The sequence below is a fragment of the Hyposmocoma kahamanoa genome, unplaced genomic scaffold, assembly GCF_003589595.1.
Source record: "Hyposmocoma kahamanoa isolate Upper Pololo Valley unplaced genomic scaffold, ASM358959v1 62, whole genome shotgun sequence".
Taxonomy (NCBI): Eukaryota; Metazoa; Arthropoda; class Insecta; order Lepidoptera; family Cosmopterigidae; genus Hyposmocoma; species Hyposmocoma kahamanoa.
Window position 1 is genome coordinate 25,311,358 of NW_020653850.1, and position 25,456 is coordinate 25,336,813.

Here is a 25,456-nt window from a genome sequence, read left to right on the forward strand (position 1 = left end):
ATAAGATTATGATAAATGATAATGGCGAAGTTTCCTGACCAGTGTATCATGGTGCACACAATCAAAAGCCTTGGAAAGGTCACAGAATACACCAATAGCATCATCAAACTTCCCATGCATCAAATATATGATTAATCAACTTGACACCAGCATCGGTTGTAGAGCGACCCCGAGTGAAACCAAATTGTTTAGGAGACATTAAGTTATTACTATAGAAATGTGCACACATCTGATTTAGAATAATTTTTTCCAATATTTTACTGAGAGTTGGTAGTATTGATATAGGTCTGAAATTGGTGGGATCAGAAATTTGAAAAGTGTAATAACTTTACTTTGCTTCATGAGGTCAGGAAAGACACCATTATCAACACATTTATTAAAGTAAGGCGCAATACAATCAACCATAGAACTAATTACTCTGACTGAAAGACCATCAAGATCAGCAGTATTTTTTATGTTTATAGACTTAAATTATTATTATTATTTTTTTATTTTTATTTATTTATATCAGGTAACAAAAACCCATGTATACATACCTTATAGACTAACATACATAACAATATAAAAACAAAATACACCTATATTATATATATCTTAAAACAAACATACATACAATATAATAATAAAAACTAATCTACACGATTTCCCTTATCGGCGACGTATGGCGCAATCTGGTGTCAGGTAACCGGCCGCAGAATCGCCGATATATGACACCCTTCGGCCAAAATTCCTCTTTCATGAAGGTCGAAAGATGTTCGGTCGGTATTCTCATCACAAACGAATTGAAGTTCACGTTGCGGCGAGACTCCAACCGCTCGACCCTCAGGGTGTATTTGGTTTTATGCCTGACATACTCCAATATCTCCTCAGACTTCGTGGAGTAATGCAGCCGCGACAGGTACATCAACGTCGTCGGTACGGCCGGACGCAGCAGGAAGTTCGGTCCTGTCGGAGCTGTGCCACACTGGTTACGGCTGGTGGGCTTCCTCTTCACCGCCTTTGTGAAGCCATCCTCGTCGCACTGGACCGTCTGCCTCTGTGGTTTTGCAACTTCAGAGACAGGCACACGGAAATTGTTTTTATCCTTAGCCGATTGCCGCCGCTCGAATTTCGAAGTGGCGGGTCGGCTAGTTGAAGCGGCTACAGCGGCTACAGCGGCGTATGCACGTGTCGGGGTTGACGTGCACACGCGTGACATTTCCATCGAGGCAGAGGGGCGGGCAGCGGGGCGCGGCGCATCATGCGCGGTGGCAGCAACGAATGGTGAGGCATTGTGTGCCGACTCGAAACTGCTGACCGAGGCATTCAGCGCTGCTCCGCGTCGTGTGTACATTAGAGGCTTCTGGTGACCTACATACCGAAACAGCATTGCTTAATAACGCAACTTGGGTACGCAGCCCACTTATGATGTTATCCGAAGCCTCTAATTTACACTGTACTTCGGCTAGGCTAGACTTCAGGGACGTCATGTCCTTCAGCAGCCTAGTAACATCGACGTGGTTGAACGTGACGGGGGGCAGCTTGTGCAGCTCCTTCGCCACGAATGTAGGCACGTCGTCCGGGTCAGTCTCCTTCAGCAGCGTGATTATGTCTTGGAGACTCTTCACTCCTCCATCCCTCCGGCGAGATGGCATCTCTTCGGCTTTACCGAGACGCTGGAAAAGCAGCATCTTGCCACTGCAAATGTCATCTTCACTGAAATTTGATTTGCATATCTGCACTATGCTGACTTCATCCATGGTGTCGAGAGCGTGTATAATGAACGCCAGGAGCTCATTGGCAATGAGTTGCTGGGAACTCATTGTCAATTACGCGCAGCGGCTTGTGCCGCTCGAAACACGAGTTAGGTGTAATTAACTCACTTCGTCGTGGCACGTCCGTTTCCGAACGCGCATTGCTATGGACTTAAAGGTAATGTCGGTTGGAAATACATGACGGAACCTTAAATTAGTAGTAGTAGATACTAACTGCATTACTTTCTTTTAGTAAGGATTCAGCGGCGGTGGGAGATGAATTTAACGACCTAGTAGTCAAAATTGGAATGTCAGTAAAAAAATTTTCAAATATTTTAGCAATCTTTGTTGAAAATCTAAGTTACGAGGTTTGACCCTTCCAGTTTCGCTGTTTATAATATTCCAAGTCGTTTTTACTACATTCGCGCTGCTTTTAATTTTATTATTTATAAACATTGCTTTGGCTGCAACACAAACACGTTTGAACATTTTCGAATATTTCCTAACAAAATCATTAAAACTGTTATTAGTGTTATAAGTCCTTCCATCGTAAAGATCATATAGCCTTAGTCAACTTTTGTGAATTCCCACAGTCGCCCAATCACTAAATTTCAATGAATTATTAATAGTCATGATTTTGGGCTTAAAAACATTATCACGTTCACTTTTCACTATGTTGAAAACTGAATTATACAATTTATTGGGATCGTTAACGTACGGAATGTCAGTTAGTTTAAGCATTACGTCATTTCTAAAAGCTTCAAGTCGACCATTATTTATCGGAACACATTGAATATCCTTTTTAGGCATTTTGTTAACAGTTATATTAAAAGTGGCCAATTGACCGCAGTGATCAGAAGTTAATTTATTTATAATAGATTTATTACTAGGTACAGCGTTAGTATAAATGTTGTCTAAACAAGTGGCAGTAGTAGAAGTTATTCTAGTAGGCACCAAGAAAAGATTCACAAGATTACAACATTGGAAAAATGATATGAGCCTACTGCTAGCACTGGAATCTACTAATAAGTTAACATTGAAGTCACCACAAACAGCAATATATTTATTTGGATTATTTAATTTGCCTAAAACTTCATCTAATCTTTTTTCAAATAGTTCGTAAGATGAATGAGGGGGTCTGTACACGCTGAATATAACAAGCCGTTCAAGCTCTATGCAGGATATCTCTATAGTCCGCTCAATAGATAGGCTCACAATATCTGTACGCTCTTTAAATTATTTTTAATAAGAATTGAAGAGCCGCCATGAATAGCTTTTTCTCTGCTGAACGAACTAGTCACCTGGTGATTGTCGAAACTAAACATGAACTGATGTTTTGATAGAAAGTGGTGCTCAGTAATACAAAGAATATCAATATTATTACAGTTAATAAATAATTCTAGTTATAACTCTTTGCCTTTCATGCCTTGAATATTTTGGTGCACCAGGTCTAATATACAATTTATTTTATTTCTGTGTGTTTTAGGTTGGTTTTTTACTGTCATTGTGTTGCAAGAGTATCTCTCCGTTGTCTTATTAATTAATTTACATATATGACAGGGAGGATTGTGGTTTTATTTCTTTGCAGTTGCAAACTTGACTGTTCGTTAAAGACTCAAATCGTCATTGTTATATCTACATAAATCTAATAAATTATCCATAGCCTGTGTGAGCTCCTTAATCTCCTGTTGATCAGTTTCATATTTCTGTGTTATTAATTTTAATGAATTTGTTAATTCTGCCTGGAGGCGCTGTGTGTCACATTCACAGCTAAGCCTATTTTTCACAAGATTTTGAGTACAATCGCTCAATTCATTCAACAAACTCTGACGTTCTTTTCTCAATGATATATTTTTACAAAATGCTGCAATTTTCTTTATTAATTTGTGTGTGCTCGATATGTGTTTATTAATTTTAACATATTTTTTTATTTTTTTTTTACTACAATTTAAAGTTAAAGCTGTTGAATTAAATGAGTGATTTTCACAAGTCTGATCAATGGTGATTGATCAGACTTGAATAGGAGATTCTGAATAGGAGGCTGGTACAGCACACGCCATTGAGGGAGCACTACTGACCAGCTCATCAAATAGGGACGGCGACTGTGTTCACTGTTGTTCGTCTCTTGCTTGTTCCATTATAGTTATTTCATTGTGTGTGTCTCGTACGTCACATTTTAATGAAGAAATGTGCGCAAGGGCTTCTTCAAATGCGCTGCTGCTTTGGTCGAATCCATCTACCACTATCTGTAGCTGGTTTCTTTGGTGCTGTACCTCCGTAATTTGTATAAACAATTCAGCCATCTCACTTTTTAATTGCCTATTCCTATCCAAAATGTCCAATGTTTCCTTTTCACTATCGTTTCTTTCTGTTAGCAATTGCTCATTCAGTGCCTTTGCTGTTTTGAGTGCGTGTTGGAGTTTATCCTCCAATTGACGTTCCGCAGCGGCTTTGCGTGTAAACATTGTTTATGCTTTTGAAAAGAAAATGAAAACAATTTGAAAAGAGCGTTAGCAAGAAAGACAGCTGATCGAGCGATTACTAAATAGTGAGGTTATGTTACTTACAATTTATCCGCACAGAGACTAAATATTAGATAAAATAACCACTCTTAAGTTATATTATAAGTTTAACTACCTGTTTATCTTAATAAATATGGAAATACTTACGAAATAGCATAGAATTTTTAAAAACAAATTCGTAACGGCTATCTTTCCAAAGTGACTTGAAAAATGCACAAATTACCTTTAACCTCGATAATTTCTGTTGCAATTGTGTAACAATGAACTTAATTGATAAAAGTGCTTTGCAACCACGTTTATTATTTCACATAAGACACTTTTTGAAAAGTATTAGGCCGGTTAACCTGACGGTTTTCAATGTCACTTTGTTCATTTATTAAACCTGATCAAATTACTATGTATGCATTTTAAAACTGTATAAGTATATTTTGTAATGATATTATTCAGCAATGAAATGGGGTTTTACAAGAATAACACGATAAAAACAATTAAATTAAGAAATAAAATTACGGAACACTTAAGTTTACAATTTAACCGCTGGGTTGCCATCACCAAAAAATAAAAAATTCAATAAAAATTTAAAATACACGAGTATGCAATTGATGTAATAGTGTGTGTAATAATGAGTTGACAAACGGGTTGACTATGTTTGCTGTAAGTTCGTAATAAAGGAAGGCCATGGCACATTATCTATACCTATATGTTTATACATACAGGTATGTTAACTGGGTGTTAACTGATATTAAAAATAAATAAAAGGAATTATGTCGCGCACTTATTTGGATAAAGTATTATCTACTCTATGATCACTAATTACCTAGACGAGGCAGATAATTTGAGATTATGACGACGACGACGAGTGCCTACTTGGTACTTGGTACTTGGTGCAACGGGCTGGTGTCCGCAACTCGACGTCAAGGCGCCTATTTTGCGTGTGGGAACGACGAGTGCCGCGCTAAGAAGGAAGGTTATTGGAGATAGCCAGTTAGGACTACAATAAAGTGTTTTCCGAGAGTTACTGGCAGGGCTGTTTTGGGATATGTAGACTAAATCTCAGACAATTATTTTTGCCAAAAATATATGTGCGATAGTTAGCTATAATATATGGTCGGATTTTTTGTTACACTCTTTATCCAATTAACGGTAGGGGTCTCGATGCTACAGGTAGTATAAATTTACCTGATTTGCCACCAGTGCACCTGCTATACGAGCCATACCAATCAAAGACCGATGCCACTTCCTCGCAGGCTAAATTAAACTGTATACAAACACACAGTCTTCCAAATTTTTGACGACGCCAAAAAATGTGACCTCTCTCCACCTGATGTTAAATGAAAAATGGAATTCAAATGTAAAGGAACTTAGTGAAGTGTTGATACCATCATCGCCCTGTTGACACAATCAAACACTGTTATTTGCGCAAAACATTTTATGATTTTCAGAAATATTACCTTTGAAAAATGTTCTGTGCTTATGTCATAGACGACGTATACGAATACCGTCGTGTAGGGGAATCGCTGCCAGTGTTTGAAATTCTTCCAGGTCACCCACTGGATTCACGATGGATTCGCTAGCTAGAGCTATTTACAAGATTTCGATTTCGAATTGCGATTCTTGCAAAGCCGGTCCACATGGCTGACAGCGAGGACCGCCATTATCAAGATAGGGACCGCGAGGAAGGAAAACCTCTGTAAAAACCAAGGGTCACCCCGAGCGGTCTGGATGCGGGTCGCAGCGTATCCAGTACCAGGCTTGGGCCAAGAAGGTCGTGTCGTCGCAGTAGTGAAAGTATACCTATTCAATGGCCTCCACGATATGAATGAAAATGGGCCAGCTGCTCATCTGGTGATATAAATTTAAAGATGCAATACTCGTATTATTATTATTCTGCATTTGGCACTTTTTACAGCCACCGAAAGTCTTTAGCGGAGGATCAGAATCTCATGAACTCATGAAGTCATTATAGCCACCTAGAAACAAGAATCTTTTTAATTAAATTTATTTAATGTCAGGATGTCTCACAACCATGATATCAAATGTAAGGTAATAAGTATTGAGATGGTATTGAGCCTCAAAAATTTTATTTAGATAGAGCGAAATGGGTGTTAACAGAATTTGGTCGATAGTTTAAACTTAAAACGTTCATAAAAAAAATAATTAAAATTCTCAAAGATTCGATTGTATAATGAAACAGCACGCCTAATTAAGACATTTTATCTACTGATACTTAAATGTAAGAAGTGAATCGTCATGGATGTTCTTTTTCAGTCAACGACGGCTGAGCGCCTCAGCTTCCTCGAAGGTGTCGGGCAGCTTCCTGCGCCATGTCTCAGGCATGGTGAAAATCAGTAGTCCCGATAGCAAAGCGAAGCTGCCGAACAGCACCGACGGGAACGGCTCCCAAACCTCCTGCGCCTAGAAGTAACACAATAAAATTATGTGTCAAAGTAGTAGTAGACTTGTATCAAAGTTGTTTTAACCAACACGGTTAAAATATTATGAAAAAAGCCTCCATAATGTAATGATACACTTTCAACTTTTCGTGGATATAGTCGCGAATGGCTATTTACACAGCAGGTTCTTGGGCTTGGATTGTACTGATACTGATAGGGTTAATCGTGCTAAGTCTCCATGTTCTAAAATAAAATATCTATTTACAATACTATAACATGTGTAGCGAATCGCAGCAGTCGCTACAAATCTCTTTTGTATATATTTTATGGTCTCTTTAATTTTAGTTTTATATTTAAATTCTAAATTTAAATCTGTTTGTTTTTAGCGCCTTTTTCTTGACTTTAGCTAGTGTTTGCTGTTTTGCTTCAGCGACATACGTGTTTTCTAATAAATTATTATTAAACTGTAAGGACATTTGCTTGGACTTGTGCACTGGTTGTTAGCACCCATTTGATACAGTCCGCTACAACACGGTTATGGCAAAATAACAGGGGCCGTGGGTTCCCCGCGACCGCTAAGTCATAAATCGTTTTGTCTTGTTAATTAGCACTGTGTTTGAGTTTATTATAAAATGTGTCACTGTTTTCAAAAAAAATAAATGAGTTTATTATTATTATTAATTTACTCACAAAGGCAGGCGTGAGCGGCGCTGTAATGGACCCGACGCGGCCGATCATCGAAGCGAAGGCGAGCAGCGTGTGCCGGTACTTGGTGGGAAACAGCTCTGCCGTAAACAGGTACACGGACGTCATAACCATCGCGATGCTGAACTTGCCTATCAGGTACAGCGTCAACGATAGCCCCTCGTAGCCTGTTACAATGCAAGTTGACTTACTGCAAAGTGATTAATTAGGTATAGGTATAACAAAATCTCCTTATTTTGCACAAATAGCACTCACCCTCCGGCAAGAACGCGAAAGCAAATTGGCACGTTGCACAAAGCCAATACCCGCAAATAAGCACCGGCTTCCTGCCGACACGGTCAAGCAGCAACACCGCTGTCCAGAAACCAGGAATCTCGATGGCTGCTACGTACACGTAGTTTAGGTACCGGTTTCCAGATAAGTTGACGGCGTTGATGTTCATGCCGTAGTACACCAGAGTATTGGTGATCCACCAAACCGGTGACACGATACACCGAAATAGAATCAATTTTGATTTGAAAACCTTAACCACCAGCCATGGTTCCTTGACTTTCTCTCTAGTCTTTTCCACTTCGGCGGAAGTGCGTAAAGCTTCTAATGATTTTTCTGACAGTTGTTTCTTATTAACTTTCGCTACTTTCTTTAGAATTGTTTCAGATTCTTCATAACGGCCTTTGCTCATAAGCCAGCGAATGGATTCAGATAAGATCCAGAAATAAGTTACAACTAGTAGTTGTGGCGCGTACAGCAACCGTGTCAGAGCTCGCCAAGATGGAACACCCCAAGCGATAAACCCTAGCAGGACTTGCCCGACGGCGAACATGGTGGATATCATCGCTCCAGCCGGAACCCGATATTTGGGTCCCACTAACTCCATCACTTCGTAAAGGAACAAGAAAAACAGAATAATAATTCCTCAGCTGCTTGGATTATAATTTAAATCGTTTTCATTGATAATAATACCTACCCAAAATATAACATGACGAAAAAGCTCCTGCCCCGACAGTGGACTCGATGACTTCCAATGCTAGGAACCACTCGTAGCTGTTAACGAAAGATCGCACAAGCCCAATCCAACCGGTATTGAAAGCGTTGATGGTGAGCGCCACGCGCCGCCCCCAGCGGTCGGATATGAAGCCCGTAATAGGCAGCACCAGCAGCGTACCTATTGTGCGAATCGATCCTATCTGTGACCTCCGCCATTCGTCGCATGCCATATCGAACTGCACATAAAAAGGAGCTGCAGAAACGAGGTATTCATTTTTAATCTGGAAAGTAAGCTAAAATTTTTCAATAACTTACGTCGTATACTACACTAAGAGTATTTTCGTAGACGTAAGCTTCGCAATCGACAATCCTGGACGTGTCGAAGAGTGTATTGGGGCAGGTACCGGGGGGTGCTGGATGCTGTTGCGTGCTGTTGGCAAATTTGGCGCAGTTGTCAAACGAGTTCAGACTCGTTCCGTTGATGGCGTTCAGCAGCCACGACGGCCTAAACTCCGGGGTCTCACCGTCGCATTGCGGTATTCTGCACCTGCAAATGTCACCAGATTACTTGTTAATTTTTTAATTATTGCGATGTATTAATTACCACATGTCGTTACAAGCAGATAATTAAACAAGCTTTTATATTACGTAGTTATAATGGATAAGTAGAAAAAAATCGATCACGCATTTGCACGTTTCAAAAGTTTTTACAATGTTTATTTTATGAATAATTACTTATTTGTTTAGTACTTATTTTATGTAATAATTGAGACAAGCCTGTTAATAATTTGTTTTTACTTATTATTGAATTGTACCTAGTCCTTTTGGTATTAACTTGGTTATGTACGGGTAACACGGGAAATAAACACCTAAGTGTTTGTCTCTAAGCTGTCTCAGTCGAACTGGTCAAATCTATCCCAAATGTTATATGTTTAGTTCACAACATCGAGATGTACCTATTGAGGAGTTCCTTTGGACTCCCTTAACTCTGTTATTAGCGCCAGAAGAGACAAGGGCTTCGAGCTGACTGAAACGAGCCCAAACGTTACATGTTTACATAATAATATGAGCGTCTAAAAGTTTGTCCGGGGAATCTACCTTGTGGATACGTCATCAATATTAATCATTTATGAATTACGTATGTAAATTAGGTATTAATGCTATCATAAAAAACTTCCAAGCGAACACGAGAATTTATATAAAAGCTTCTAAAAACATCGAAAATAATTATATGGGTTACGTTCCATTACTATATAAAACTTTCAATAGAACCAATTTTTTGTTACTGCGATGTGTAGGTACCTACCGAGATGGTATTCTGGCGGTGGTAAAAATGTACTCTCCAGAAGCGAAGGCGGCGAAGATAACGGGCACTGCCGCAAGCAGTAACGTGGTCAGTTGGTACTTGCCGAACTGGCCTACTTCCTCCACCAGGATATAATCGAGGTCGATCGCTGGCTGCGCCTGCCCTGGCCCCGGTCCATCCTCAACTTTCTCCGCGTTCATCATGCCTCCGTCTCGCTGTGTAGTCGAAGAGACACACTCGACTAATCCGAATCCTACGAAACCCGCGGCTGACTATCGAATATTAGTTTGCTGTTTGGACGTGTAATGCACACTATACTTTTCACCCGTATTAGTTTGTGCCCCAGTCCCATTGGATTTTCGTAATGGTTGCGCAAGCTTCTTTAATTTTGTGTTTGCAATGGTTAGTCACTCTCTGAAATTAAAACTAAGATCAGTAGAGTTGAAATGTTGTTAACACCACTAACGTACTACACCAACATCCGCGCAAATAGACGTGTAGCAGAAACAAGCTCGTTCATTCAAACATACAAACATACCTATATAAAAACATACTTGATTGAATGAAACAAATAAGTTATTAAACAATTTATTGGCATCAAGAAATTTATCGAACGATAAATTTTAAGGCTATTATCCAATTATCTTAGATAACGTTATCGGAATATCTATTATTTTGAATGTGCGGGCTGTTTGCATTTTACTGGGCTCTCATCTTTGAAAGTATACACAACAATTCACATCAGAAGGACGCGTATAATATTTTGATAACAACTAACAAATTTTAATACTAAAGGCGGCTATGATAAGGAGAATTATAATAAAATTTTTAGATAACATTTTAATATGACGTAAATTCCCGCTTCCTCAACAACAGTTTTTTCTTTTTATTGAATACTATTTCTTTGTTACATTCCTTTATCGCTGCATCGGTCAGGGCCTGGTTTAAAAAAGAATGGCCCGTATTTGGTGTTGGTGGCACCCGACCCCTTACAATAACCAGCAATTATATGAAACGTGATAGTTTATCACCTTCGATATGGTTGTAGTAGATATTATTATTTTCTATGGGGTAGAAGGAAAGTAGTGAACTAGTTGCAACAAACTCCTGTTTCATGTTAAATACCTTTTATTACTTGCAGAAACATTAAAACCTTAATATTCACTGTCGGAATCGTCGACATTTTTGGGCTTTATGATGCCGAGCCGCGTAGCGAGCGCGGCCACGTTCGCGCGCACCTCTTCTTGTACCAGGTTGAAGGACATCGCCAGCAGTGCGATGCCGAACAGCAGGTACAGCGAGCACAATGCGATCGAATGAACAGCGTCTGCCGGATTGCCAGCGCGCTGCCCCTGCCACAACCACATAGTGTAGGCTGCAGTTGTAAACTATTACAATTTACAAGAGCTTTTGGGAGAAACATTCTCACATTAAACACTACAAACCCAGAGAAAGAGGACGAAAATTAGTGGATTAGCGCAAAGTTGTTCTCTTAGACGAGAGCCTTTTGTTAACTGCCTGGAATTTTTAAGAAAATATCTGGAAGTTTGTTTCATACACATTTTCAATTGCCTCACAATTATATTGATTTTGCTAATGCAAAGATGCGGTAATGCACTTACCTATGTAATACTACAATTGTCAATGTCACAATTAGACTTGAATGAACAATTTTATCAACATTATATTTACCAATTATTGTTAAATGGTTAACTCATTTAAAAAGAAAGAAATGTGCGCACCTGCGCAGGTACGAAGTCTCCGAAGCCGATGGTGGTGAGCGTAATAAAGCAGAAATAAGCGGCATCGAGGTACGCCCACTGCTCCCAGCTCTTGAAGAGAAACGTGCCCGCCACGATGTACGATGCCACCAGGCACACGCACAGCCAGATCGGCACCGGCTTCAGCTGCACGCATAGAACCAGAACTGATTAAATCAAACGTGGTCCAATCATCGTCACCATTATGCCCGCTACTTCAATTTCTATTATTGTTTTTGGTACTTGGTGTAACGGGCTGGATACCAGCAACTCGACCTCAAGGCGCCTATTTTGCGTGTATTATTGTTTGTTAAAACCTATCGCTACGACTACCGTAGTAACGTCAGCAAAAAACAATCTCGCACATTCTCAAAAATAAACAGGTTTTGAAATAATCTTGATTTTTTGTATCATCTTGCCAATACTAGCCATGAAATTGTGTACCTCCTCCTTGGTAAGTGATTCTTGCTGAATAGGATAAGCTTCATTATGTCGCAGTCCCCAAGCTGGAAATCATGTAAAGTATTTAAGGTCGTTGTTATGAAATTACTTAAGAACCCTATAGGCAAAAGCACATCAAGCTTGACAATTTAGACGGCTTTTATCGTAAGTGGTATAGAATTGAATTTAATTCTAATTATTCTTAAGTGTCTCACTTGACGTGCTCTTGACCCTGTTCGTTATATGTATAGCACCTGGAGGTCTGCTTCTCCGAGGGACGACTGCCACTACGTCGCTCCAGTCGTCTCTGTCTGGCGATGGAGTCTGCAACGCAGATGCAGTGTTTATCGTTTTGCATTGTAAAATGAAAATATTCACTTCCACGGGGTATTTTTTGGGGCTCAAATAACGTACATATCGATAAGGTCTCGTGGTGTCATCGACCGTGCGCAGGCGGCGCAGCCGCCGCCGGCCAGTCTCGACGTCGCCGTGCCGGATGTCGTCCCTTTCCATGTCCAAGCGCCGTTCAAAGTCGCAGGCTGCGCTGCGCGCTCGCCGCCCTCTGCGTTCCCACAGGAAATCGTCGTGATCGCGCTCGTAATACTCCGACCGACACCGGTTCCTGTGTCGGAAGGTATAAATTATGGCCTTGTAATAAGATGTTTTAAATTCACGGAAAATTTCACTCTGTATTCAGGGTTATTTGTAAAATACCTCACTAAAACCGCAGGACTATAATACTAACATCATAAACAACAACTTTGTTCCATGACTTTCAATCATCAGATTTTATTTTAACTCTGTACAGGACGGGGGTAGGAGTCGTCGCGGAGGACGCTTGCACATGCTTGTGCACGTTTGAACTTACCTGAATACCTTATACAGATTTAAAAAGTGTCACAGATATAAACTTTTAAGTTTTTGGTGAAATTGTTATGTTTTGTCTAAAAAGTCAAGGAACAAAAGTTGTTGTTTATGATGTTAGCAATACAGTCTTGCGGGGTGTTGGTATTTTAAAAATAACCCTGTATATTTAACACCAATGGCAATGATCTTATTGTTTAACACGGATAATTCTGTCATAGTCTTAAATTCAATCGTAAGTTAAAATTTAATTAAGCATTTGAGTTTGAGTAAATTCTGTAATTTAACTTGCCTCTTATCGCGATCGGGCCACCCTCTCCTAGCCCTCGGTCCATTGAATTCATAATCATCATCCTCAGGGTCGTAGTCTCGGTCTCTCCGACTGCCGAAATCGTCTCGCTCTTCACGGCGTCTCTCCCTCTCTCGTTCTTCTATCTCTCTCGCCTTCCTCTCTCGGTAGTTTTCATAATCGACGTCTTGCAGGTCGTGCATCTCGAGCATGTTCTCGTCGTCCTCATAGTACCGTCTCTCATCGTAGCACCGCCGCGTACCCGCGGCGGCGCTTGCGCCGTGCTCACCCCGCGGTTTGTCCACATGTGGGAAAGACTTGCTACGCAACTCCTGCCTGGGTGTCTTCGTTTGATGATCTTCTAAATCTTTTAGAGCTGCCGCGAGGTCTTGAAGTGGGAGAGATATTTTTGGAAAGTCTACTGAAACGTAAATAGTAGAGAGCATTGATGGTAAATGTTACAGACAAAGTTAATCCGTAACTTACTAATAAAAACTTACTATGTTCATCGTCTTCATAATCGTCGGGAGGGAGTTTGTCGAATCGCGCTGGGGATCTCTCTCTGTGGAACTCCTTCGGATCTGCAAAGTAAAACTTGATTACCCCACTCTAGTATGAACGGAACAGAAATATTAATTGTTCCTGATATATCAATGACTTTCCTACAGCTACAAAATATCCTATGCTAATGTTTGCGGATGATAGTACTGTAACTTTTGATATTGAGAAATACAATACACTTGACCAAGAAATAAACAATGAAATAATATCTATAATACATTGGGCGCACTATAAGTTTACGGAACTGGCCACTTACATAAACAATATTTAAAAAGTAATTACAACATTTGAAAATGGAACTCTTTGGCTGTAGAATAGTCTGTTTCATCTGACTGTCACTTGTTTTTACATTGTGGCGCCATTTTAGAAACTGGTTGTCTACATCACCATGGATTTAACTTGTGAAAATTTTCATAGTATGATTTTCTGCGACTTTACGTGTAAGGTAACAGCTCAGCGGAGCTTCACTCGGCTTCATAGACTGCTTTTGGCGATGAAGCACCATGCAAGACGACTATTTATAGCTGGTTTACAGAATTCAAATACGGTCGTGTGAATCTCAGCGACGAATTTTGTGATGGTCGCGCGTCCATTGCTGTGAACAACAAAAACGTCGATGCTGTTCGCCGTATGATCAAAACAGACAGGCATGTGATATACCATGAGTTTCGGGCATCTTTAGGCATAGGCATGAGTCAAATACAATCAATACTACACAAACATTTGGGTGTGAAAAAGCTGTGCTCTCGGTGGATCCCACACAATTTGACTGAGGCTCAAAAAACGGATCGCGTCACTTCCTGCAATGCCATGCTTTTTTTAAATAAAACTTGACACGTAGTTACTGTTGCTTTGAAGCATTGTTGTACCGTGAATAGTGTTAGATTACATAACAATGAATGATAACTTTAAGTATATTTTTTAAAGTTGCAAGACTCTTAAGTAAATTATATTGTTACGTTTTAGTGTTCTTCATAAATGAAATACTGTTTATTTTGTTCTATATGCAATAGGAATGAAGTTATTTTAATGTTTCATTAATTTGCATATAAGGAATATGATTATAATAACATTCATTCTAATTATTAATAAAATAAGTTGGTAATTGCTACAACGCACGAGAACTGTCAGTAGTTTGTGGCCGTAATGGCGGCGGACGACGGAATGTATTGGTTTTTCGGGAAGAATATATTGTTTTAGTGTGTGTCTGCAGTTTTATTTAACACGACCATTTGTAAAAATAACCGTAAACGCCGTATCATCTTGCATCACGATAACGCCAGTTCTCACACGGTCAGACAGATAAATGAATTTTTGAAGGTGAACAACGTTGACCTTATGAGCCAATCCGCGTACAGTCCCGACCTGGCACCTTGTGACTGTAATTTATTTCCAAAAATTAAGAACCAGTTACGTGGTCAACGATTTTCATCACCTGAAGAAGCTGTCGAAGAGTATGAAAAATATGTTTCAGAGATTGTCACGGAGAAGTGGCATAAATGTTTTCAAAATTGGTTCATTCGTATAAAAAGTACATGAACGCTAACGGAAAATATTTTGAGAAACAATAAATTATTTTTTGATCATTTATAGTATTTGTTTCTTATTCATTCCGTAAACTACAGTGCGCCACACGTAAATTGATTATAAGATTATAGAATACAAATTAATCTGAGTAAAACAGCGTATATGCATTTTAAACACAAAATTAATAAAATATACCTACACTCAACATAACATATAAGCAACATGAATACGAAATTGAAGGAGGAGGAAGTCATAAAATATTTAGGAATATACATAGACAATAATATAATAAGAATATAACATGGGAAAAACACATAGAAATCTTGTGTATGAGAATAAATAGATTTGCATACGCTTTGTGGAGACTGTTTAAAGTTATAGGCCAAGTTGATTACTCACGGCTTACCACGGATATGTAACTTCAATCATAAGATACGGTATTATGTTCTGGGGTAATGCCAAACGATTGCACAAAAAAAGGTGTATTTGGCAATTTGTGGGTTGTGCCGTGTGGACAGCTGTATATCCCACTTTCAAAAACTAAGATTATTAACAGTTCCTTAAATATATATATTTGAAACGGTTATTTTTGTTTGGAGAAATTCTACACTCTTCAGCAAAGTGGAAAGTACACGAAGACACAATAAATTGAACCTGGTTGCCTGTAAGACTACACTCTTTCATGATAATATTAGTGCGATGGCGCCAAAACTATACAATAAGCTGCCTAGCTAATCATATACTTGAGACTAACGACAATGCCAACTTTGAAAAGCAATTATTTAATTTATTGACTAGGAAAGCATATTATAAAGTCAGCGATTACTTAAATGACAACAACATAGAATATCAGTTAACTAACGCAAAATAATGACATTAATGTAATTAAGAAATTAAATTAAAATTCAGATTTGACATTTTGTAATTAAAATTTAGTATAATATAGTGTTAAATTATTTTAATTATGTAAATTGTATACCCCAAAATAGGCAATACGTACTGACACAACAATGTTAAATAACATAAATGATTTGATTTTTTATAAAATAACAAGAGTGTGGCCTTTGTATTTGAACCTGACTGGTACTTGCTGAACGCCGGCGGCTGCGAGCGCGTGCGCGGCGCGCGCTGTGCCGCGGCCGGCGCCGGCGGACGCGGCCGAAGAGCTCGCGCGCTGCTGTAGCCGCTGTCGCGGTATCTACGTTATTTATATGAACTTGTAATTGAACCTTTTAAATGCAGTTGTTTTATCCCAAACAAATCAATATGAGTACGTATGCGATTGGTAAGTACCTGCAGTCAGTGTCAGAGTGCGCGCGCTCGAGAGTTTGAGGTGCGGAGAGCGGAAGGCGGCGCCTTCGCGTGGAGCCGCGCCCGCTGCCACCCCGCACTGACCGCCTGCGGGGCCACGCAGCGGTCGAATAGTATTAGGCAACACATAATAAGAATTGAACTTGTCTCATGTAAAACTTCACCTGGTGGAGTGATGTCGGCGGTGGCGGCGCTTCGGCGGGCGCGTGCACACGTAGCAGCACACGCGCCAATACAGGAATCTGCACACCGGCGATGCATTAAAAGATACTTCTATATACATGACTTTGTTTAAAATTCTTTGCAGATGTTGACATTATTTTCAAAAAATAGAAGACGAACTTCGCGGAGGAAGCGGGACTCGTGTAAGACTTAGATGTATGTAGAAAGTATTCTCTGCGCTTTCAAGAGAAATAGTCAAACGCAGTGTTTCTTCGAACCTCACCGCATTTCTTCAACAACAGTCTCAGAATCGCAAGGATTGCTCCACGAATTGATTCCTTTCGTACGAGATGAAATACATGTAAGTCTGGCCAACGACAGTTAGAATATCTTAGTTGAAATTTAATATATCATGACATGAGATATATTACAAACATTTTCCGTTATTGAATTTAACGAAGAAAGAAATTAGGCGCGAGACTTTCTTCCTTTCTTGCAGGGTAGAGCTTCACAATATTGAAATTGATACATGCTACGTTTATCTGTGTCCATGAAAAACAAAACTACAGTTATGCATTCTCGGTTTTTTACTTATTATGCATCATTTATTTATTTATTTTTCATGGATAACAAACAATTGTACATGTAGTAAAATTAAATTTATTGTGAACTTCTCTACCACAAGAAAATGTACAATCAACAACATTTTCCACAAATTACTATTAAAATTAAAATGAATTCATAAAGTAAACTGAGTTAAAACACAAGATAATATATTTTAAATAGAAAACCACTATGAGACTCCGACATATTAACTAAAAATAACTGATAACTCACGTATTTAAGTCGAATTTTTGCTCGGCATGTTTCGAACCAATTCGTGGTCCTTAATCATGAGATTCCGCGGTGGTGACTCGACGGAAAACGCGTGCCAAAGCCCTGGCAGCCCCATCATTTAGTACAGCAGCGGGCGCAGGCGGCGTCGGCGAGAATCTACCCTCGTTTGCTTCATTTTTATTAAAGTCATGCAGGAACGACCGGCCGTAAAATATCCACACGACTAACGGAACACATACGTAGTATTAAGAACAGGGACAATCAGGGCCCTGCAGTGACGGAACACTCATAGGATTTGGACTCGACGCACTATATTCATTTTGATAAAGTGTCCGCACTGGCGAGAGAAAAGCATTTCCTTCCGCGGAGAGTTTGGTCGTCATTCGAATTTCAATCGTGATAGTGGATGGTCGGTACCCCCGGCTGGAAAACAGTGTTAGGTACTACGTCAGTGGTTAGTGTAGACGAGACTTTAGAAAGAGACCTTGTTAGAGTAGTGTGCCATCCTGCATATGACTTTAATAAAAATGAAGCAAACGAGGGTAGATTCTCGCCGACGGCGACGCCGCGCCACCTGCGCCCGCTGCCGTACTGAGTGATTGGGCTGCCATGTGCCAGGGCATTGGCGCGCACTTTCCGACAAGATAATTTTTTTTAAATTCTTCTATTATTATTTTAATTACATATCTTACTTGGGATTAATTAAGTTTGTAAATTATAGTCATAATCGGACTCCCAATACTCGAAATCCAAAAAGGTGGACATTATTAGACATATGAACAAAAGTAAAATCAAAATAAATGACAAAAACATCAAAATGGCTGTAAATCTCAACTAAAATCTTTGTTTTTTCCTTTAATGTTTTTTCATTCTTATTTGATCAATTCTGTTAATAGGTAAATAACAAACATCATCTGTAAACACCTGCATTGCTTTTTATTGTTTTTCCCACGTTAAATGCAAAATTTAACGATGTTATTTCCGAATTGTCAAGTACTTTGGACAGAAATAAAATACTGCCATAAAAAGATTACGCGTTGTGCCAGCTTTCGTTTTCAAGACTCTAGTTATTGACATGTAGTTTGCCAAGAACGTCAAAGCAATAAAACATTCTAGCACTAATGACTATTTATAACAATCAGGCGTTCTGTGCACCATTTACTTTTTGGGTTTGGAATCTTACATTGTACAAGTTTCAGTTGATTACGCACCTGAAGGAAGAAGCCATCACGTCTCCGATGTTGGAGAGGCAGAGCAGCATGAGTGGGATGCCCACGATGGCGTAGAAGATTGTCACCACTTTGCCGGCCTGCGTCTTCGGTGCGATGTGTCCGTAACCTGATATTATTTTATTCTAGCGCATTAAAAAAATAAGCTCTTTAAGTGTTCATTATTCGGTTACTCCAATTTTTATAACTGCCAAACTCTCCACAATACACAACAATGGTCCCATAGAGTGAACCACAACGAAGTTTTTTGGCATCATGCTCGACAAACATTTCACCTGGAGAGAACATTTTGAAGCAGTTTGTGAAAAAATCAACAAATTTGTGTACGCAATTTACCGAATAAAAATATCTGTGTCCAAAAAACTGCTATGATGGCCTACCACGGTTAGGTGTGTTCGACTCTGCGGCATTGAATTGTTGTCTGGGGTAACTGTGTTCACATAAGTCGAGATTTTATCCTACAGAAGAAATGCGTAATGGCGATATGGGGTGCTGCTATGCGAGATAGCTGCAAACCCTTATTTAAAAAACTAAAAATATTGTTCCTTCCTTGCATTATATTCGAGATGTGTATTTTTGTCAAAAAACGTAGTTATTTATTTATTTAAAAAATGTTCCTTTTTTAAGTAAATAAATAATAATGACATTTGCACACTACTACTTGTTTTCAAAGGAATTGCTATAACATATGCCTAAAATTATGTAATGTATTTACCTGACGATGTTTTTACATCGTTAACATTTTTATGTTACCTACGTCTAGATTTAAGAAGGTACTATTTGAATTGCTTGTGATAAATTGTTTTTATGATGTAAACTCACTACATCTTTATTACTTTGACATGCGTTTCTTCTATAATTATATTAGACAATTGAAAAAAAAATTATATTTGTAATGTAATACGGTATGATTTTAGTAATATGAGTTTAAGAATAAATGCGAACAATGTATATTTGTTGTTCATATTTGTATGCCAGTTACTAGCGCAACACGCTGAACTATAAGTGTAATCTTAAAAATGTAAACTGTATTTACCGTGTACGCTTACAAATAAATAAGTATATCTTTATCTCTCTAAATTTGATACGGTTGTCGCAAGAGTGGTGATGTCATCAAGTAATAATATTATGTTTAGACCAGTATTCTAATTTCAAATTACCGGTGTGAGCATCGGTGGTTCAGTGGTAGAATGCTCGCCTGCCACGCGGGCGGCCCGGGTTCGATTCCCGGCCGATGCAATAATTTTTGTTTTTTTTTTTAATGAAATTTGGGGTGCTTATATAATTATGTCCAGGTTGGAAATCCATTTCCTTGTGTTGTAGACGCTCTTAAAAATATTAATTCGGAAGAAGCTGTTTCATAGTGGTACAATGTGTTTAGTATGGGTTTAACGGCTTGACCTACCGGCTGGCCTTCGACGCTCTGGTGACGAAGTTTGGAGCCACGAAATTTGGTTCATTAAACCCAACCAGATATTGACTTACATACAAGAAAGAAGTCAAAATCGGATAGTGACGTTTATAGAAACAAGTTTCAGGTTAAATAAGACCGAGCATTTGATTTTTCCGGACGGACTGTTGAGTCCGTTTGCATACGGTATGACCTATATTTCAGACAATTGAACGAAGTGGACTATTTGCAGAAGAATAATACACGCAGTTAAAATAATATGATTAAAGCTTGAGTAACAAATAGATATGATATCGACGAACTGAACACTGAACAGAACTGCATTGTTACGTTATATACGAAAATACACGTAGCGTTTTTCAAGAGCAATTCATGCTCAGCGACATGGCGCACGCCGGTGACGACAATTGTTTTCAAATTTCTTTACTACCTTGACTTAGGTGTGAGTAAGGAAAATACGGCTCAGGCTTATGCTACAGCACGTTACACTATTACTCTGTTGACCAAATATTGTAGTTCTCGTGCGCCGCGGCGGGCACCGGGGCAGTTGCGTCATTGCGCTCCGGTCTCGGCACTGGTAGGCACTGGTAAACAGGGTCATACAGTTACTATCACAAATCAATCTTTTTGATTAGCGTCGCAAATGATGCCGGATATTTTTTGTTGGCATTTTACCGATCGGAGTGAGTTCCGTCATGTTATGTGAAACGGATGCCGCCGAGGCCACCGCCTAGCCTGCGCCTGCGCCGTAGGCCACAGGGCGAACCGCACTGGTGCCTGTACCACCGAGGGCCATTCCGAAACTGATGGTTCAGTTTAAAAGCAACGACTGGAGACGACACCGACACTTAACCTACAAAGTGATGTAAATATCCATTATTGTATTATTCACTGTAAAGCGACGCGTGCGTACACGTAGACATAATATTCACATACAATATTCACTAATTCTACATAGTAAGTGCAATGCAATAATGACAAATGCTACTTTTGCCTAATACCATTGTCGTTTAAGTTAGTTAATTTATTTTGTAATTATTACAAGCTGCAAAAACATTAATGTTTTGTGCAATTTCATTCTAAGTTCGCAGTACAAGTACTTGTAAGTAATTTTAACAAACATTTTGAAAGATTGTTCTTGCCTATTTTAACTACCGCTGGTATTTTGTTTCGGACGTCTCATGCTGTAGGTACCGACAAATTGTTTGCTTGTGTTCTCGTCCCGATGTCCCGATAGATGTAATGAAATAAAAACGCTTTGTGTTGCCATTATACTGCCCTTGTTGTATCTTTACCTCGTAAATACGAACGAGTTCTGTAAATGACATTTCTTAACCAATATTTTTCATATTAATGCACCTCTCTAAAACTCAAGAATGTTCATTGGATCTACTCCGATCCTTGTAATAACAATAAACCTATGTTAAATAATATTACAAAAACGAGAATAACCAACGTCAACTATAATAATAATATGTTATTTATGTACTTGCAAACAGGTACTGGTTTCGACAAATCCAGTTGGCCAATTAAGGAAACATTATTTAGATGTAAAATCATGACACGAATAGATGTGGAGCGCGGCCTTGCCGTAATTACGAGAATGACGAGATGAAATCTCAGTAAACGTCGTTATTAATAATAATGTACGATTATTTTGGGGTCCTCTGTGTATCTCTGAGAGGCAGCGGCGCGTGCGCGTTCGCAAAGTGTAGTTTCGCGACCTTCAACTTTCGCCCTGACACCGCCCGAGATCTGGGGCATATTAGCCTTATATAGAATAGCATGGATCACTTGTCAAAATTTGTAGGTGACCAAAATTGTAAAACACTCATTTTTACAAGTATTTAATTAATATGGACTACACGTTGTATACGTCGATGCACTTAAAGGACCCCTTTCATAAAAAAACACAGTTTGTTACAACATAAATTGTTTACACGCCAGTTCTCCAGTAGCCATAGAGTCCTTCAGTATTTCATTGAACGTAGTAAACTTAAAGTTCTTAGAGCGACAAAACGAAACTCGATGGAATAGCCAATAACAGCTAATCTAAGCAAACGTAATACGCATCGAGTGAGTCGCTGTGAACGATGTAAGGACGACGACACTTGTTTGCTGATACAGCATCAGTCAGGACCACTTTGCCAATACAGTTCAGCTGCGGCTACTAAGAAAACAATTATGATAACGATTAAATGTTCCGTTGTGGCAACATTGTACCGAAATATAACAGTTGTTGTTGTGACAAGTTGTTAAAATATATATTCACACACTGTAATGTTTCAAAAAATTGTTTGGATAGTACCATTGCTTGGAATAATGTAGACGCTGAGGACTCTTTCAAGGTAATAAAATCTCTAGTGTTGTAATTGACCAATTACACTAATAGTGATGAACACCTTACGCGGAGTGGCCTTCCACAATTGCCGCGGGCGCCGACACCGCAGAGACAATGGCGATCAGGCGGCGCAGACGTCATCGCGCACCGCCTTGCCCCGGCTCCAGCGGCAGCGGCCTTTGGACTTTCCCGGTGCAAAATGAGCGCTGCATTCTCTGCACTACCTCGCATCGTACTTGGCGTTAGTCCGAGCAGCAATGAGTTTATTTGGTAAAAGTCATGTTCTGTGTACATTTATCTAAAACATGCGTAACGTAATACTAGACTAGACAAATTATAAAGTTCGAACAGTGTCTCAAAGTCACTTACTAGGCTTGTCGGGGCGTTTGTGGGCGTTATTAAAAATCTTATATAGCCGTAAATTGCGCTGCGCAAGTAATGACATGCGTCAACGTAAGAGCCTATGCACACGCGATTAACGAGATTCAGTTGCACCTTTGCACACACGCACATACTCACTATACGATGATATAGACGCGCTACAGTCGCTCGTATGCATTACAAAAACCTTGGCACGATTTGAGCAAATATTCCTGACCAGGTAGTACTTACAACGCGCGTCGGTCGAGCAGCCGATATATTAATGCTCTTAAAAAGCAAATAAAAAACAGATTAATGGATAGACCCAATTCCGAGCGAAGAAAAGTTATGTGGTCATTGTAATACAACATCGTTTAAAAAATTGTTAGTTATAGACGATTTTAAATCCGCGCGAGATACAAGCGAGCTTGGCGCGCTTGAATCCATACCAAAGGTACAATCTGCTGTCTGAGCCCCTACGCGTGTGTGCGTATGAAATAATCCGTGTGCCTAAATACAAAATAGTAATGAGCTCGACAAGCGGTCGGTGCTTCTGTCGGTCAAGGCCTGATGTTATAAAGTTAAAAAAAAATTCAGTTTGTACAACAACATTGAATTAATTGAAAATATAAATAATTTTCGAGCTGTCCAATAATAGTTGAGATTATTTTTTTCCAATTTCTATAAACATCTTTTATTTATTTTGTGTAAAAAAGTCACCGTTTGAACGCCTCTCGCTCGAGTACGAGACGGAGCGAAAAGATGGGACTTCGGAGATCAAAGAGTATGTAATTCCAGAAACTAATTCATCCGATACATTTGACTATAGCAATTTATCCTTATGATTGATCCTTTCGATCGGCGCATAATAATTTACGATAATAATAATGTTTTTTTTTTACATTTGGTCGGTTGGATTCCCAGATGAGGCAAGCTACTTCTAAAAATCTTTGAATGCAATATTACTTACCTACTTATAAAAATCAAAATAATGTCTCCAAGAAGTAAATTATCTCCAATATTTAAAGTATTTTTTCTCCGTGTCACATACATCCCTGAAAATGTAGTAGGTTCATAACTAGGCGCTTTGCTGGTGGGCCAGGCTACAAGTTATCTTTGACCCTCTTGTAGTGGAGTACGTCTTAAAATTTTGTGCACGTATTGACATAATCATCCTTATAAGTAAAAAAATAACAGCGGCGTGGTAGGTAATCATCTAATCAATTATAACGTTCCTACGAAATATAAGTATATTACAGACCACGTACAAAAACGACAAACGTCACCAAATTGACAGCAGAGACATTAAATCACTTTAATGCCAATGAAAAAGGCGCATCGGGGTGCTAACCACCACAGGACAGATAATCATCACAATTTTGATTCACTTATTATGCCCCCAACAACCTCGCCAAAAATAACAGGTTTGTATGCACTCAATTCAACAAACATGGCACGGAATACATGTAACAAATATAATAAACATAACATAATAAGCACTAAGGTAGTAAAATGTAGGTAGTAACTTTTGCTTCCTCGATAAATTGAACATTACGATTGTTAAGCCAAAGTTTAAGAAAACATACAGCGAAAATTATTTTTGTGGACATTTGGCACTAATTCGTATATTTACCCTTTACTAAGTGATTTCAAAGAATAGTCATGAAGTTTTAGAAGAGATAAAACAACATACTGGCTGTCTTAAATTATATACCCTCCATAATTGATTCATAAAAATGCAGTCGACAAAATGTTTTTCTTTTAATTTATGTAATATTTTCCGTCAGAAACTTGCATTTGCGCAGTAGGAGGTAGTGTAACTTTTAATATACGATTCTATAACGCCTTATAGAATCGTAAATTAAAAGTAAACAACAAATAACTCGCATCAACCAGATGTATTCGAAATCAAGAGCAGACATCATGTACTCCCCTAATCCTAAAATTGTTAGTAGAGGTACTACTGGGTAGCGTCCTGGGACACTAGTCATGTTTGCAGGAACGTGTGAAGGTAAACCAAATAAAGAATAAAACGTGATTTGCAGGACGAAATATATGTACCTGTATAAGATTTCTAAATATATCTTCCAATAAGATATAGAATAGATTAGAAAACATGAATTTATTGCGTTTAAACATTTATTTACAGGATTATGTTTAAGAGAATAACCAATACAATTTATTTTCTTATTTATCACGTGTAGGTAGAACTTTGGTAATGACTCTGTCGTAACGCAAAATTAAAAAATATAACTCGTACATTCAACGACGATTTCGGGAGGTAAAGTAAACCTTTAAATGACCGCCATTAAAGTTAGTGTTTTCATTTGGCACGTCTAAGGGTCGTATTCTAGAACTCTACTCAATGCTCAAGTCAGGATTTGAGTATGGTTTAAAGCACTCGAAATCATACTCAAGTCCCTGCCATTAGGGTCGTATTTCCAGTGCTTGTGTTGCCAGTGCAATCCTGACTTGAGCATTGAATAGAGTTCTAGAATACGACCCTAAGTGAATTTAAAGAAATACAATTTCGTCAAGGCATTGGGGAAGCTGTTATTTTATAACCAGCTTATCAATGTGATAATTTACATACAGTTTCTTTGGTCTGAATTGTTTGTCTATTTGCGTTGGTTGTCTGGAATTTAATACAGTTTCTGTTTATGACCATAATCTTGATTATATCAAAATCGCTATCAATCTAGAGTCCCATTGCTACG

General features: G+C 38.8%; 2 protein-coding genes, 1 non-coding gene and 1 pseudogene across 9 annotated transcripts in view; 1 reads left to right on the forward strand and 3 right to left on the reverse strand.

The window, feature by feature from the left end:
• Positions 1 to 655: 655 nt before the first annotated feature.
• On the reverse strand, positions 656 to 1,902 carry LOC113229851 (annotated as a pseudogene).
• A 4,422-nt stretch (positions 1,903 to 6,324) lies between these two features.
• LOC113229627 (organic cation transporter protein-like) lies at positions 6,325 to 9,936 on the reverse strand. 2 transcript variants are annotated; one of them, XM_026463294.1, is made up of 7 exons: positions 9,647 to 9,936; positions 8,656 to 8,887; positions 8,537 to 8,576; positions 8,321 to 8,413; positions 7,609 to 8,232; positions 7,339 to 7,520; positions 6,325 to 6,670 (listed from the first exon to the last, which is right to left on the reverse strand). In XM_026463294.1, exons 1-7 carry the CDS (start codon positions 9,847 to 9,849, stop codon positions 6,524 to 6,526), a joined length of 1,521 nt encoding a protein of 506 aa, XP_026319079.1. In that variant the 5' UTR covers positions 9,850 to 9,936; the 3' UTR covers positions 6,325 to 6,523. The 2 variants fall into 2 exon arrangements, with proteins under 2 accessions (XP_026319079.1, XP_026319078.1); XM_026463293.1 differs by having other exon boundaries at positions 6,326 to 6,670; positions 8,321 to 8,576; positions 9,647 to 9,934.
• A 730-nt stretch (positions 9,937 to 10,666) lies between these two features.
• LOC113229625 overlaps positions 10,667 to 25,456 on the reverse strand; it is a 38,346-nt gene continuing 23,556 nt past the window's right edge. The window contains exons 5-15 of one of the 6 annotated variants that reach the window (XM_026463290.1): positions 18,610 to 18,736; positions 16,564 to 16,641; positions 16,382 to 16,486; positions 16,165 to 16,286; positions 13,501 to 13,581; positions 13,004 to 13,421; positions 12,262 to 12,469; positions 12,102 to 12,171; positions 11,836 to 11,912; positions 11,389 to 11,553; positions 10,667 to 10,998 (exon numbers count right to left, since the gene is read on the reverse strand). In XM_026463290.1, the coding sequence (XP_026319075.1) occupies positions 10,801 to 10,998; positions 11,389 to 11,553; positions 11,836 to 11,912; positions 12,102 to 12,171; positions 12,262 to 12,469; positions 13,004 to 13,421; positions 13,501 to 13,581; positions 16,165 to 16,286; positions 16,382 to 16,486; positions 16,564 to 16,641; positions 18,610 to 18,736 (1,649 nt within the window). In that variant the 3' untranslated portion in view covers positions 10,667 to 10,800. The remainder of the gene's footprint in view (positions 10,999 to 11,388; positions 11,554 to 11,835; positions 11,913 to 12,101; positions 12,172 to 12,261; positions 12,470 to 13,003; positions 13,422 to 13,500; positions 13,582 to 16,164; positions 16,287 to 16,381; positions 16,487 to 16,563; positions 16,642 to 18,609; positions 18,737 to 25,456) is intronic. The other 5 variants (XM_026463287.1, XM_026463285.1, XM_026463288.1 and 2 more) reach the window with 5 other exon arrangements.
• On the forward strand, positions 19,796 to 19,866 carry Trnag-gcc. The gene has a single exon. It is a non-coding gene; the product is annotated as a tRNA-Gly (tRNA).